This window comes from Mercurialis annua, linkage group LG5 (genome assembly GCF_937616625.2).
Source record: "Mercurialis annua linkage group LG5, ddMerAnnu1.2, whole genome shotgun sequence".
NCBI lineage: Eukaryota > Viridiplantae > Streptophyta > Magnoliopsida > Malpighiales > Euphorbiaceae > Mercurialis > Mercurialis annua.
The window spans coordinates 54,655,181-54,670,884 of NC_065574.1; the positions used below are offsets into that span (position 1 = coordinate 54,655,181).

The 15,704-nt window shown below is 33.8% G+C and overlaps 4 protein-coding genes across 5 annotated transcripts; 2 read left to right on the forward strand and 2 right to left on the reverse strand.

The window, feature by feature from the left end:
• Positions 1 to 3,329: 3,329 nt before the first annotated feature.
• LOC126680110 (UDP-glycosyltransferase 87A1-like) lies at positions 3,330 to 5,563 on the reverse strand. The gene is made up of 2 exons (XM_050375160.2): positions 4,936 to 5,563; positions 3,330 to 4,342 (listed from the first exon to the last, which is right to left on the reverse strand). The coding sequence occupies exons 1-2, from the start codon at positions 5,471 to 5,473 to the stop codon at positions 3,441 to 3,443; spliced, it is 1,440 nt and encodes a 479-aa protein (XP_050231117.1). The 5' UTR covers positions 5,474 to 5,563; the 3' UTR covers positions 3,330 to 3,440.
• Positions 5,564 to 6,626: 1,063 nt separating this feature from the next.
• Positions 6,627 to 7,125, forward strand: LOC126680116 (uncharacterized). Its single transcript, XM_050375171.2, has one exon. It carries the CDS (start codon positions 6,690 to 6,692, stop codon positions 7,008 to 7,010), a length of 321 nt encoding a protein of 106 aa, XP_050231128.1. The 5' UTR covers positions 6,627 to 6,689; the 3' UTR covers positions 7,011 to 7,125.
• Positions 7,126 to 8,038: 913 nt separating this feature from the next.
• LOC126680106 (uncharacterized) lies at positions 8,039 to 11,869 on the forward strand. The gene is made up of 2 exons (XM_050375154.2): positions 8,039 to 10,997; positions 11,659 to 11,869. Exon 1 carries the CDS (start codon positions 8,233 to 8,235, stop codon positions 10,987 to 10,989), a length of 2,757 nt encoding a protein of 918 aa, XP_050231111.1. The 5' UTR covers positions 8,039 to 8,232; the 3' UTR covers positions 10,990 to 10,997; positions 11,659 to 11,869.
• A 411-nt stretch (positions 11,870 to 12,280) lies between these two features.
• LOC126680115 (vacuolar protein sorting-associated protein 55 homolog) lies at positions 12,281 to 15,034 on the reverse strand. 2 transcript variants are annotated; one of them, XM_050375168.2, is made up of 5 exons: positions 14,907 to 15,034; positions 14,538 to 14,685; positions 14,405 to 14,444; positions 12,894 to 12,978; positions 12,281 to 12,747 (listed from the first exon to the last, which is right to left on the reverse strand). In XM_050375168.2, exons 2-5 carry the CDS (start codon positions 14,634 to 14,636, stop codon positions 12,555 to 12,557), a joined length of 417 nt encoding a protein of 138 aa, XP_050231125.1. In that variant the 5' UTR covers positions 14,637 to 14,685; positions 14,907 to 15,034; the 3' UTR covers positions 12,281 to 12,554. The 2 variants fall into 2 exon arrangements, with proteins under 2 accessions (XP_050231125.1, XP_050231126.1); XM_050375169.2 differs by having other exon boundaries at positions 14,919 to 15,032.
• Between the last annotated feature and the right edge of the window lie 670 nt (positions 15,035 to 15,704).

A 15,704-nucleotide genomic window follows, 5' to 3' on the forward strand; every position in this document is an offset into this window, starting at 1 on the left:
GTCTAAACACACAATTACATTCATATACATAATAACGTTGTTTGAGCTAATACTGACTTTGGCATCGGAAAATTAGTTGGATTACAATCGTCCGGTTAGCTTACACCATATTTTGCAGGTTAAATCATTGATCAGAAGGCAGATTTCATCAATAAGCTTTACAATTTTAAAAAAGTTTGTATATATTATTAAAATGTTAAAAAAATTGATTTTTAACACCATAAGGCCTGGAATGTATAAAGTTCCCGGCAATGATATTGTAAATAAAAGTGCAAACTTCATTTTGAAAAGTAAAAGAGCATTGAGTGCAAACTAAAATCTAAATTGAATTGATTTTGTTTTATTAAAATACACATATTATATTAAGCCATATGAATATTTTATATTTATATTTATATACAAAACAAATATAAAGTAAAAAATTAGACATATTTACTTATATATTTTATTTGTTAATTATTAAGTATATGTTCAATTAATTATTTATTTAAATTTTATTAATAATTTATAATGTAATAGATCTTAAAAAATAAATAAATCAATGATTGAATGATATTTTAATAAAAAATATCGAAACGTGAGTAGCATTGTAACTATTTAACATTTTTAAGATATTATACTTATTGAGAACAATTATTTAAAAACAAATATTGTTTTATAATCATATAACTTAAATTTGTATATGTGTGTGTGCGTGTGTGTACCCCAAAAATATCCAGTATTGTGGTAATGTAAGTTTACAACTTGTGGTGTGTGATCCGTCAAAATCCCACTGTAACACGTGTCATATTGTGATAACTAACTTTTAGACTTTATTTAATCAATATGTGGATTAGGGTAAGGAGAATATTACTTAAGAATTTACATTGTGTCACTGCCAGAAATTTCAAATAGAGACCGGCGCTAAAAAAATGAGAGTAGTTGCTTCGAAACATATAACAAACCTAAAACAATTATACATTTTTCGCTTTTAAATTGAAATGAAATTAAACATATATTCATAAATAATGAGACATTATTCAAATAAATTTAAGATAGTACACACTACACAACTCACTTTCATTTTTTTTCAATTCAAATTCTACCCTCCGTGGCCTCTATAACTTTGAAAGAAACATCAGTGTAAAAAACTAGTAGTGCATAAGCATTTGATAAATAATACTCCCTCCGTCCCATTTAAGAAGGGACATATCCTATTTTTATTTGTCCCACTTAAGAAGGCCATATCGTATTTTTTGTGCCAGTTTATATGAATTTTCCTTTTTTACCCCCTTTTCTCTTTCCATAATTAATGACTATTAGCCTATACACAAAATACAACACTATCATAAATAGGGTTAAAATAAGAAAACACTATAATAATTAATGCTTTCTTAATATATGTGAAAAAGTCATTTGTCCCTTCTTAAACGGGACGGAGGGAGTAGTTATTTTGAAGTTTATTGCATTCTTTAACTTTGTCGAGCCCAGCTTGGGTTTCCCTCTGAGTAGCGAAAACCATTTGATCTTGCGCAGCCCCGTTCGCCCTTGCGAATAACCGTTCTATTTCGATATACATCGATTTGTAGAGTCCAACCGCAGCCATTGCTACCGGATTATTGTTAGCCTCCGGGAAGAGGTGATTTTCAATGTCTTTTAGGGCATCTTGTGATACTGCAAGAGTCATTGCGGTTGAAGTTTGTAATAATCCATTAATATCATTCTCGTAGTTGTCATTATAAAGCAAATTGCAATTTAGCGGATCTATAGTTTTATTGCAGATTTTGTGTATCAATGCGACTCCCTTTTTTATGAAAGTATTCGCGATGCGCTTGTGTTAGAATGAAAAGTGAGATAGTTAGAATCGCGATTAAAGAAACTGATCGAAGAAGACGAGCCATGTTTTCTTGAGTTATTTGCTTTTACGGACAAGAATTAAGTTGCATTTTTTGATAAGCACTTGACCTATTTATATTTACAAGTCGTGCACTAAATAAGGATATCAATAGCGCAACAATCAAAATTTTTGGTTTGTTGCTATAAGAAAAAGAAGTCAACAAGAAATACTGTTTAATTACTAGTATATTTTATTTCGGATATTTTCAGTTTTCACCTCACAAAAATATGCTTATTATTGAAGAATTCCATAAATGGAGGCAATTTTATTGGCATAGACTATTAATAGATAAATAATGAATGTTCAAAAATTTATCCAAACTGGTCAAAATTAGATGTTTATCATTTTATTATTTTAAACATAAAATCTATGAATATAATAAAACTGTATAACTTATAAGAAAAAAAATTATATTTTTAGTTTACTTATGATATTTGTAAAATTTTCTTTTTTAATTACTCTTTAAACTAATCATACTAAATACGAGTTTTACATATTGAACTTCAAAATAATGATATGTTGCTAATAAATAATTTTGCCTATTTCATGCTTGTTATGCAGGTTTATGCGGTTTTATTGTTGTTGTTCTCATAGGCAGATGCGAGAAATTCTTAGGTGAACCTAATTCGCCACGTAGGATTATGAATATCCATTTACCATGTGACACGGATGGTTCATAATCCTTAGGTGAACCTTGTCCTGCTGCCTATATAAAGTTACAATTTAGTCTTTTTCTGTAAAATTTAAATAGAACAAGTTGATTTCCAATTTCGCAAGTTGCATTTAACATTTTAGCTGCTTTCTTAGCTCAAAGGGTTGGTTCCGCTCCTGAACAGGTTGGCACTTGACTATATTTATGTATTGATTTGGTTCAGTTTGATTCGATTTAAAATATAATGAAATCAAACAATCAAATTTTATTAAATTTTCAAGCGGAAACAAACTGAACTGTAAATTCGGATTAAGCCAAACGAAACCAAAAACTTTGGTTCTGTTCAATTCATTTAAAAATTGATATTTTTTTCTTTTATCTTAAACTTAATTTAAACATTTAAAAAACATTGTCTAGTAGTTTTTTTTATATATGTCAATCAACATATTTATATGTTGTATGAAATTTATTAATTTATGCGGCAACCATAATTAATGAATAAAGATGAAAAAGTTTAAATGTATGTGTATCTATATTAATATATTTTTTTAAAATGGGCTTTTTGGTTTTTTCGGTTCTTAAAATGTTCAAGCCGAACGGAAAACTGAACACCAAACTTTTCTAAAATTATAAACAAAACTAAATCGTATTCATTAAATAACCAAATCATAGTTATAATTTTAGTTTAGTTCAGTTTTACAATCTAATTCGGTGTTTGCATAGTCTTAAAATTGACTATGAACCGTATCTAAAATTAATATTTTATCTAATTTTACTCGGTTCGGTTTTTAAAATACTGGATTGAACAATACAATTACGCTAAACTTACGGGGAACATAGTCACAAACTTAGATCATCTAATGCAACAAATAATGTGCAATTCTTAATAAGAATTCATTGAAATCAAGTTGTTCACTTAGCTTTGCCTTGCAAAATATCTCTTATGAAAGATTCAAGGTTGGTATGCGATGATCCACCTCCTGCAATTGCTGCTTGACAAGCCTCTTGAAGTTCTTTAGCATTCTTCCTCATTAGTTTGACCTCATCATTTTCTAGTTCCATAAAACTCTTTACAAGTTTCGCGACTTCTTCTCGTGTTATCAAGCTTTCAAGATCACCCCCTCGTTTTACTCTCCACCCGATATTCCAATCTTCCACAATCTTCTTACTATTCGGAATTTGATCCCAAAATATAGGCGACGTAAGCATTGGAACGCCACAAAACACAGCTTCCATAGTTGAATTCCAGCCGCAATGTGTCCAAAAACCGCCAATCGAAGGATGACTTAATACTCTCAATTGATCGCACCAAGGAACTATTAGTCCCGTATTATCATTAACATCTTTAAAGAGAGTCGTGTCTCCACGAGACACCCAGAGGAACCGAACACCACTACCACACACTCCAGAAACAATTTCTTTCATTTGGGCACTAGAAATTGAAAGAAAGCTTCCCATTGAAACATACAACACTGACTTTTCGGGTTGGGAGTTAAGCCATTTCAGGTAGTCAGGTACATCATCATTCTGATCACGAGTAGTCAAACACGAGTTATCTTTCAATTCAAAATAAGGTATGCTAGGGCCTAAAGAGTAGACGGGAAAGGGGAACTTCAGCCTTAACGCATCAACGACTCCAGCTTCAAGCTCGTATACAGAAGTGAATAAAAGGTACTGAGCTTTTGACACGGTTGAAGCAGGTTCCAGGACTCGGGGAAGTACTTGTCGGCCAATTCCGTGAAAAACTGTTGGAAGATCTAGTAGGCGCATTGGAGGAACTCCTGGGATGTAGTCCACAACTTCTTCTCCTCGTTCTGTTGCACAAGAAAAAATGTAAATAACGAAAAAATCGCACTATACGATAGTGAAAATGAAAGTCCTAAATTTCCAAAGTTGGTTGCAAGATATGAAATTTTTAATACATTCATTAAATTGCAGGCTGATCCCCATTAATTTGGGACTAAGGCTTAGTCGACTTGCATCTCTCATTGTTATGTGCAAGCTAGCATCAATTTATTTGCATCCAGTTGCCAAACTAAGTGACAACCTAAGTAGCACCAACGCTTCACTTTCGAAAACATGTTGGAACTTGGCGTTTCGGATACAAAACATCATGTTCAACATAGGAACCTTAAAATAACAATGTTTCGCCATTTCCACGTGCAATTGTCCCGTTTTTCGTGCTGCAACAAGAGTTTCGAGCTACAGAGCAATATGTTTTTTGACTATCAAGACCAATAAAAACAGACTGGAACTCTCAAAACTCAAATATGAAATCTGCAAAGATTATACATATACATCTATAAGAACAGAACCATTTTTATCAAAAATCTGAACTTATGACCAACAATTGCAAAAAATTTAACTTTGTAGCAAAATAATACAGGAAAAAAGCACAGTCAAGTACCTGATAACTCTACAGGAAAATGCCCATTTTGTTGGAGAAGATCAAAGTGAAGAAAAACAGATAAAACTGTAGCAGACATAGTCCAAAAAGAAGCAACACGAACACTCCTCCGGTTCCCGACTCGAACCACCCAATCCAAATAAGTATCCGCCACAATAACATCCACACTCAAACCAAGCTCATCAAGAATTTTCTCAAAGGGTTCTTCCATATTCGTAGCAACAGCTTCCAAGAACCCGGGAAAGTCGTTAGCCCGACCGAGTTCGGATGGTATTACGTTCGGGATGGTTCGGAAACGGACGTTGGGCGGCTTTTTGTATGAGCTGAGGAAGCTGTGCCATTCTTGAGTGACTATGAAGGTGATGAAAAAGTGTGGTTTGAGGGAGAGTATTTGTTTGCAGAGGTTCAGCATTGGGTTTATGTGACCTCTGCCTGGGTATGGGATCGCTACTATGTGGCAGGTGCTGGTTATGGGAGGTGGGTTTGGGTTCGGGTTTGGGTTTGGGTTTGGGTTTGGGTTTGGGTGGGTTTCCGCCATTGATTAGTTGCTTTGCTTGCTTGAGTTTGGTGCTCGAATTTGGTACTGGAAACTGGTGGATATTTACAGGCAAAAAAGAGAGGAGGATAAAGTTTCATTTTACCCCCTGAACTTCTCGTAAAGTATCAAACAATTACGTTGGTTTTCTCTAGCACATACCGACAGATTTAGGATTGTCACGTTCATACTTATCATTAATTTCACTTGCATATATTTGGCTAAAATATCAGTTACTTACTAGAATTGTCAACTTGATCTTAATTGTTCAATTTGATTTTTTTTTTCTAATTTAGACTTGTTCAAAATTATACTCACTTTATCCTATCTGAAAAGCTATATGTCTCACATAGATTAAAAAAACAAAAATTAGTACTTTTATTACATTTTATCTCTATTAGTAGGTGATCTTGTAAATTATGGTAAGAGTTATTTGTTATTAATTTTAAAAAGAGAAAATGGGATAAAAAGTAACTATATAAAATTATACTAAAAATACAATATAAAGTTTTTTTTTTTTTGATAATTGGGGGAGGGGGGAGCGCTTGTGGGAGAAATTGAACCCACGACCTTGACAGTTTGTTGTCCAGCGCATATACCATTTGAGCTACAGCTCGTTGGTTAAAGTTTTTAAATAAGACATGTAAAAATAAAAATCTCTTAAATGGGACGGAATAAATATAATTTCTGAAAAAATATGATTTTGAAAAAGTTAATTATTCAAGTGATTGATGTTTATTCAATTATAATAATTTGATAAAATAATTCTGAAGACACATTTTATTGAAATTAGAAAAAATATATCATTAATCTTTTAAATTTTAACGTCATTAACTCTATTTAATTTCAATTCCCCTCAATGTTTGCATGACAGTCCACAAACTTTAACACACACTCTATTTTTTTTTGATAAGTCGAAAGAGGGAAGCGTTTATGGTAGAAATCGAACACACAACTTAACGGAACACTGTGTCGCGCTTAAAAATGCACGAATTGGAATTATTTAGCCATTACTACTAGGATTCTCTTTTTGTTTAACATTAGGATATATCTTGAAAATAAAATAAAAATACGAGTTATAAAAGTGAATCCAACCATAATATGAGGGTCTAAATAGCATATTTTAACATCAGTTTTTAAAACCCCTCCACTCGTCTTTCTTATCCAATTACATCCCCAACAGAAACCCTAAAACCCTAATTTTTTAATTTCTGAATCAATGGGTCTTCTCTCTTGGTTCAAAGGAGGCTCTAAAGCGGAACCATCAAACTCCGCCTCAAATACCCAAATCGCCGCTCCTCAATCCGATGTCTCGGCGGCACCGACATCCGAAATCTCCGCTCCTGGAATGAACGGTGCGGTTGAGGTCCTCCGTCCCCCTAAAAACGTCACCGTTTTCGAATTCGGGTCCATCGCTGCTTCCAACGATAAGGTTACTCTGGCGGGTTACTGCCCCGTCTCCGATGACCTTGAACCTTGCCGCTGGGAGATCCTCCCCGCTAGTGAAGCCGACGCGCCTCAGTTCCGCGTGGTCTTTTGAGTGATTAAAGAGAGATAGTGAGGAACTGTTGTTTATTTAGTTTACTGTCTGTATCAAGAATTGTTTGTAGTACAACCAATGATTATTATGAATATAATTTTGCATCAAATTCGTATTTTATGATTCATTATTGTTTTTAAATTTCACGGATTATGTATTAATTTCCTTTTTAATTTCGTAAAATTGATAAAATTATGTAATAGTAATTACTGTGTTTGTTAGTCTTTGTGAAAGAAAATAATTTTGAGATTAAGGAGACGGCTTAGCCTCCCCGCAAGAAGAAGAGCTCCGCTCTCTCTGGCCGATTGATCCCGTTGATCATATAATTGAGAGGGAACGTGTCATATTAGAGGTGAACGTCCTGTAATCCCCCGAGGGAATTTCATCTTAAAAGGGCCATTTAAAAACGGGGTTTCCCCCTCGAGCGGGGTAATAAAAGGTTGTATTATAGTTTCGATCCCGGAAGTGATAGTAAAAGTGGGAATGCTGTGATTTGGTGGGGTATATTGATGAAGTTGCTGCGAAAGCTAACTTAGACAAGGAGAACAACTTGAAGAAATGACCTTAAATTTTTGTGTATTTTGACCCCGAATCGAACTGTTGGAGATTTAGTAGTGAAGAAGTGATATGGGAGTATTTGAACATTTTCAATATGGATTGATGGTGTTTGGAATTGTGTTGGATTCAAAACTGTGATAATGTCTTTTATTCTTATCTTGCAGCTTAGTGGGTCATTGAATTAGTGAAGAGTAAGTGCGATTCAATTGAGTTTCAAATGTGCTGCACAATGGCCATGGAGGAGGTTGGTTTTTACTATTCACATTCATCTAAAAACTTATTTGATTGGTTTTTTCTTTTGTGTATATATATTTTATTACCGTATAGTTGGGTGGAAATTTTCAAGTCTTGCTTGACTTGTCAACCTTGATTATGTTTGGAATACTTTTTTGTTTTTTCTTTGAATAGCATTTATTTGATTATGACTGGGTTTTGTCTCATTCTTTCTATTTGCAAAGACTCATTGCTGATTTTTCCAAGTCAATGCAGATTATTGTTTACGCATCTCTTATTTTCCATGGCTGATGCAGTCAATGGAGATGACTTATCTAGAGTGAGTGATATTCGTCAACTGCTAACCTAATTACCCTTGGCTCTTTAGTCTATATTTGAGCACCTTTCAGCAGAAGTTCAAGGCCTGATTTCTGTAATCCTCTCAGTACTCATGGCTGTGATCACTACTCTGAGCAGCTTTTCAAGACCATGGTTTCAACCATCATGGCTTTACACTGCAACTTTCTTAGCCTTTACCACCTTAATCTATGTGAATATTGTCTCTTGCTCCAAACATGACATCCCTAACTATTCTGATCATTGTTCCTCGTTTGTCCCTGAATTAACCCCTACTGATCCTGAAGTAACCATCGTCCCGTTCTCCCCGGAACAAGATGGTTACTTCCTTGATGGGGATGAGTTACTGAATCAGTCACACTCATCTGGCTTCTATGTTCCTTCAAATGACAGGAGAGTTCTTCTTTTACGTACCCACCATGTCTATCGTACTAGACAAGACGATGTCTTTAAGGTTGAGGCGAGTTTGATCCTTCAACCATCACGTATCCAACATCATTATGCTAGTTCTCCCATTGTTATTTCTAGTTGGTCTGAAACGGGTGTTTTAAATTTTGAAATAGAAGGGTTCTGGTCGAAGTCTACCGGCAAGATTTGCATGATTGGCTCAAGTTCTACTCGCTCAGGAGAAGGTAAACATAGTTTTCCTGCTGTTGTTAGGCTCACTGATGTTAGTAGCTCGACTAAAATTACTAGCTTGATTAGAGGAACATTGGAGAGTTTGGGCTCTGATGGTGATTCAAGTTATTTTCATCCAATTTCTTTCTTGATGTTCCCTCTTATCAATTACACATACACCGAGGTTACAAAAGAAGCTGACTCTGGATGTCCTGGTGGGCTTGATGTTGCCAAGAGTTCGCTCAGCTTACCACTGAGTGTTTCCATTTGTTCACCATTTTCAAATAATGACTATCCATTTCAACTAGAGTATGCTCCTTCTTGCAATTCTACAAAAAATTGTAGCCCTTTTGAAGGTGGTGCTGGAATTTTGCCTCCAATGATGTCTTTGCGATCAATCCAATGTTCGGATGATGGCCGAAGAATGAGATTTTTGCTAGAGTTTCATAACATTAGCTCTTATTCATATTACGGCCCCTTTGATTCAAACACAACATTGGTTGCTGAAGGATCATGGAACGCTCGGAAGAATCAACTTTGTGCGGTTGCTTGTCGAATCTCCACTCCAACCAAGTTTTGGGATAGTTCTCAAGTTGAGGATTGTTCTATGAGGTTGAGTTTGAGATTTCCTTCAGTTTTGTCAATCATAAATACTAGTAGCATTGTGGGACATATCTGGAGTAACAAAACTTCAGGTGCTTCTGGTTACTTTGATCGGGTAAGCTTTCATAATCAGAAAAGTGGTTCAGTTAATATTCCAGGTTTGAAGTACGAGTACTCACTCGTTGACAGAGCCAAAAAGTCATGCCCAAAGAAGCAGCTTAGTAAAAGTAAAGGGAAGCAGTATCCACGAGCAAATCCATACAACTTGCGTTTTAGTATGTCATTCAAGAATTCCAAAGGAAAAAGATCCAGATGGGGCAGTGCCGATACTTTCTTTGTGGGTGATAAAATTGTTCCAAGGAACTACTGGTCAAGTTCAGAGCCAGGGAACTCAAAGGACGAAGCAGATATACAGCCGATGAACATGAGCTACCATATAAGCTGGACATTATCATATAATGATTCTTCAAATCAATATGAAAGTGTACAGATTTCTGCTGAAGGAGTCTATGATGGTAACACAGGTGTTCTTTGTATGATGGGCTGCAAAAAAATTGACTCGACTAATCAGATATCAACGATTGATTCAATGGACTGTGAAATTCTTATTAATATCCAGTTCCCTCCTATGAATTCAAAAGATTATATTGAGGGCTACATCAAAAGCACAAGAGAAAAAACATCTCCTCTTTATTTTGAATCTCTTACCTTTTCTTCAGTTCCTAACTATAATCATGGAGATTCAATATGGAGGATGGATATGGAGATCATCACGGCTTTGATCTTTAACACCCTTGCGTGTGTTTCTGTGGCATACCAAATTTTGTACATGAAGAAAAACCCTGGTTTGTTCCCTTTCATCTCACGTTTAATGCTTGTAGTACTAATACTTGGGAGGATGATACCTCTGGTGCTCAATTTTGAAGCTCTATTCTTGTCAAAGCAAAATCGTCAATATGCCATGCTTCAAGCTGGCGGATGGGTTGAAGCAAATGAGGTACTCGTAAGGGCGATAACAATGGTAGCTTTTCTACTGCAATTTCGACTACTGCAGCTTGTATGGTCTGCAAAACCTTCTGATGAAAACAAGAAGGCCTCATGGATTGCGGAAAAGAAGACACTATATGTGTGTTTACCACTCTTTGTCGTTTCGGGTCTAATTGCTTTGTCTATAAACTGGAAGAATTACAAATTTGGCGAGGAGATGAATTCTAGAAGAAGATTTTACAGCCAGCAGCAATCTCTTTGGACGGACTTTACGTCTTATGCCGGTTTAGTATTAGATGGTTTCCTTTTCCCTCAAATCGTCTTCAACATTTTCCGAAACTCCAGGGAGTATACACTCTCTTGTTTCTTCTACATTGGAACTACACTCGTGCGCATACTACCGCATGGATATGATCTTTACAGGACACAATATTCTTCAGATAATTTTGAATGGTCGTATATGTATGCGGATCATTCTGCAGATTATTACTCTACTGCTTGGAATGTGATGATTCCTTTAGTTGGTCTGTTGTTTGCAGCAATTGTATTTATGCAGCAGCGTAACGGCGGTCGTAGTATCTTGCCCAAGAGATTCAAGGAGGTGGAAGCATATGAGAGGGTGCCATTGTTTGGTGATCTGTAGTTGCATATGTAAGTTTTGTTTTTGTTGACTTGAGCAACTCTAAGTATGTGATTTGCCATCTATTTTGTGCTATTGTAAGATGCTGCATTGCATTGCAGCTGACTATATCTGTGAAAATGAAGAACACATTTCAAATGTTTGCTACAAGTGAAATGCATTTTATCAATCAATTCTTTCTCGAGAAAATTCACAATCTATTTCTTGGAACTGAGTTTTTGAAAGAAATTAAAAATTTCAGTTTTTTTTGTAAAAATATGGTAAACATAATTGTTTTTGAGAAAGTTCCAAACAGATCTTAAGAAAATATACATTCCTATTCAATTAAGATTTATTTCGGTCCTCCAACTTTGTATAAAAGACCAAAAAAGTCTACATTTGTAACTTTAGAAAAACAAATACATCAGCTTGTGAATTTGGGATTAATCACATTAGTCTCGATGGTTAAAGACGATAACACTTTCAAAATTGACAAGTTGAAGGGTTTTATTTTAAGAAAAAAAAACAAAAATTTAATTTTTTTGATCTTTTATATCAAATTGGAGGGTTGAAAACTCGAAATGAATTTTTATTGATTCGCATTAGTTGGTTGAGATTATTAGGAAAATACCAAGTCTTTAATGCTTAGAAATTTCTCAAGACTTTTGTTGACATTACTAAATTATTGTGCAGCTGATGGTGGGGATTTGGGTGGATACAATTATTTGAGTGTGCAAAAGACTTGCTCATTGCTAACGTTTCCAAGTCAATATGAGCACTATTAGTTAAACATTGTCAAGAAAAGCCATTACTAAAAATGAAATCATTGGATGTTCATAACATAATTGTTTTTTACTTCAAAACATTGAAATTTATTATTTATTTAGTTTTGTTAAACGTTTCATTCTACTTTTTAAAAACTAAATCATTGCAAAATTTGACTGTAGAGGGACCAAGTAAACAAAAAGTATTAAAACTAGCTAAAGAAGCAAAATAGATCAAAGACTAAATAAACAAAAAATAAAAAGTACAGAGACCTGAGGACGAGTTAAGCCTGTATGATATGAAAAAAAAATACAATTATCCTCCATTTCAAAGTGAGAATAATCATTTTGACTCATAAATTTACAATCACGAAATTAAATAGATGCCATTTGATCAATAATATAAAAGACTAAAAAATTTAAAATCAGATTAAACACAGCCAAATCGAGTTAGAATAATAATAAAAAAATGATATTCATTAAATATAAAATTATAATATTAATGTCAATGACCCTAATAGATGAAATTTAATCCCTGCCTTACGAATTCATTAACTCAAATATTCCTTCTCTCATTTAATAGTACTAGAAGATAAATATGACATAATTGTTCAATAAGTTTGTTCACAGTATTCCATTTACAAAATAACCAGTTTATTTCAAAGAACTATACACACCATAAACAAATTACACAAATGTAGAATGAACATGTTGCCAAATCTAACTAATAAATATACAAGATATAAGCACAACAATTTGCTATGATTCATAAATGAACAAAGTTGCCAAACTCACTCTGGCAAGAAATCATGCGGCGGCCGTTTTTCAGATCATGCTGTAACCATCATTGTCATTCATGCGTATGCAACACAATATGGCCATCACAAATACAAAAAATGAAGAAAGCTCCATTGTCAATGCTCCCCAGCCAATGACACCAGAGTGCTTTAAGATTGCTGGTATTGCAATGCTTCCAACTGCGGAGGCTCCGGTCAAGAATTTTGTTGCATTGACCCAACTGTTTGAACAATCATTGGAAAAACATGACAATGGTTATTCTAATGCTCGATCCTGAACTGAAAACGACTATTCTTAATTATGTCTACGTTTTATGAGAAAATAGTCGAATCTGACTCTGGAATCATTCATAGGATGGAGTCTAACCTGTTATCTGATTCAGTAAAAAGAGAAGAACCGTCTGAGCCAGCAAAGAAAAGCAAAGGCATGGGAAGAAGCACATACATTATTACTGCAAGACAAAAGGAAAAGTTTTGTTAAGATGACAACAGCTTTACCAATAAAAAAATTCCATTGTCAGAGCAATTTCATTGAGGCATTGTCCAAGTGATATATTTCAGTGGATGCAACTTCGGAACTTCCGAGACCAAGGGAGACCATTTGATGTCAGATTGAGAGAACTAAGATGGATACTGGCTTAGAATGGGTGGTCGGTGTGATAAATTTTTGAAGTGTGGAAATTCCTTCCCTTGCAGGTTTTCAGGAAAGTAAATTTTACTAGAAATTTAGGCACTAAAGAAAAGTGCAAAACAGGTTTTAAATATCATTAACCACCCATGATTCTGCCAGGAAGTGCTTAATTATTCACTCAATTTCATTTTGCTTCATCTACACTCATATGGCTGTCTTGATATTTGAAAAGGAAGAAACAAACTAAGTTCAGGTCAAAACACAGTCTTTTCATACTATCTTCTTAAATACGAGGATAGTTTACTTGGAAGGTATGCTCTTTCGTTTATAGAGAACAAACAAGTATAGGAACAACGAAAATTATCTAACCCACACATGTTTTTTTTTTTTTTTTTTGAATTTCTCTATTTGTTGAAACAATTCTATTACTTCATTAAATAAGAAAATTAAGCATTCAGAAAATAGTTTAATGATAACATAACACATATCTAACATAGTATTTGACTCAGCATCTCAGCTGGAGCCAAGTTTATATGAATCATTTTTCTTCACTAAAATTCTGCTACGTTTGAAACTCCTCAACCCTAAGATGTTCCTCAACGACCCTGGATCAACATTTAAATATCAGTACTAGTATCAATTGCACCATTGAACAACCTCCCTTTTATGTGAGTTTTGTGTAGTCATTCAGAAAAGCAAGCAATGGAAATTGAAATCCTAAAAGATCCAAAATAAAACTAAAATCAATCTAGTGGGTGTTCTTCACATATTCACATTTATCAGTTAACATACTAAGTGATATAAAAGATACTTTCTTTATAATCATATAGAATCACTTAAGATTAGTCACACCGCTCTTGTCATTGATGTTGCCATATTTATAAGTTAGTCAAGCTAAAACGTCATGCAGGAGCACATTTTGGAGTTGGGGAGCTGGATAAAGTGTGGGCATGGCGTTTAAATAAGAAGGAGAAATGCAATCTGGCAGCAAAAACATTAATGCAAATATAAGCTATCATAGTAGCCATTCCATCGGTAGCAGCTGAAAACAGTTTTTATTGTTAACGTTACATTTTTTTTTTTTTTTGAGAGAATTGTTAACGTTACATAATAGCTGTCTTGTGCCATCAGTAACGCATATTAATTGAATCATGAAGCCATCATGCAGCAAACCACACAGCAAACGTAAATTTAACCATCCAAACTTACATACTATAGAAAAGAATACGTAAGCCGGAGTCGCTTACCAGTTAGCATAGGCCACCAATTATTGTACAGTGCACATGCCTGCCACATCAAACAATGTATATTAAGAAATAGTATCAATTTAGCTATGGCAAGTGAAATTTTAAAAAATTAAAGCAGAAAAAAATACATTACCAAAATTTGTAATACAATTCCACTAGAAACCAAGATTGCCAAGGCAGCAAGTTTTCCGGTTTGCAAACATGAATGCATATAACGAGGTAAGTCTCCCATCACGTTACTTGTCTCACCTCATAAAAGTAAAAAAGAACAGATCTTTGAGCTGAAAAACATGAACAGAGTAAATAAATACATAAAAAAAACAGATCTTTGAGCTGAAATTAAATAAATAATTCAACTGGGTATTTGAATTTTTACTATTTTTCAATACGAAATCTGGGCATTAGACAAATTATAATGTAAGGGTTTCTCTAAACTATGTAATAGCAATCAAATTGAAAACAAACAAATACGAAAACTAGGGTTTTTCAATTGGGGACTTACTCAAATTCTTACAGTGGAATTATAGGCGCCCTTTTTTATTTTCTTGAGATGAATAAAGCAAATGTAATGAATGAGATTTCCAATTGTATGTTTATTACAGCTACCAGTCTCTGTCTGTATAATGTTATCATTTTCCTTTTTTTTTTAAATAAGTAGCCAAAAGAGCTTTATTATTATGGAAAATGATTATAAAATCGAACCGGACTGGTCTGTTGAACCGATTAAACCGAAAACTGGCCAGCTGTCCAGTCTAACTAACCATATAAGGGCATTTTTATAAAAGTAAACTACTCTAAAACCCTTTATATTTGTTATAATTTACATTTTGATATCTTTTGTTTGAAAATTAAACGGTTTGGTACTTCAATTTTGATTTATTAAACTATAAGACTCTTATGTTAGTTCCATTAATAATTTGATATTTACTTTTAAACGATTTATTAACTCAGTTTTAATTATGTAAACGATTTGATACCTTATTTTTAACTATATTAACGATTTGATACTTCATTTTTAAACGATTTGCAGGCAATTTGGTACCTCATATTTCATTCCGTTACGATTTGGTCCCTATATTTAATAAAAGGACCTTATAGTTTGTAAAATTAAAGCTGAGATATCAAATAGTTTGGTTTTCAAACAAAGGGTATCAAACTATAAATTATGAAAAATGTAAGGGGTCTTGAAATAATTTGCTCTTTTTATAATTTTAATCACTATTTTTTAGTTTCGTAAATTTTCGAAAAAAAAATACTTTATAACTCATCATTTTAACCCACAAATCGAAAAACAATAAAT

What these genes read in the sequence shown, in the direction of transcription:
- LOC126680110 (XM_050375160.2), bottom strand. Translation starts at nt 5,473, where the DNA reads ATGGCGGAAACCCACCCAAACCCAAACCCAAACCCAAACCCAAACCCG. An exon ending in TTTTCCTGTAGAGTTATCAG is followed by an intron (nt 4,343 to 4,935) that starts GTACTTGACTGT and finishes CTTGTGCAACAG; the next exon opens with AACGAGGAGAAGAAGTTGTG.
- LOC126680115 (XM_050375168.2), bottom strand. Translation starts at nt 14,636, where the DNA reads ATGGGAGACTTACCTCGTTATATGCATTCATGTTTGCAAACCGGAAAA. An exon ending in GAATTGTATTACAAATTTTG is followed by an intron (nt 14,445 to 14,537) that starts GTAATGTATTTT and finishes TTGATGTGGCAG; the next exon opens with GCATGTGCACTGTACAATAA. An exon ending in TTGGTGGCCTATGCTAACTG is followed by an intron (nt 12,979 to 14,404) that starts GTAAGCGACTCC and finishes TTTGTCTTGCAG; the next exon opens with TAATAATGTATGTGCTTCTT.
- LOC126680116 (XM_050375171.2), top strand. Translation starts at nt 6,690, where the DNA reads ATGGGTCTTCTCTCTTGGTTCAAAGGAGGCTCTAAAGCGGAACCATCA.
- LOC126680106 (XM_050375154.2), top strand. Translation starts at nt 8,233, where the DNA reads ATGGCTGTGATCACTACTCTGAGCAGCTTTTCAAGACCATGGTTTCAA.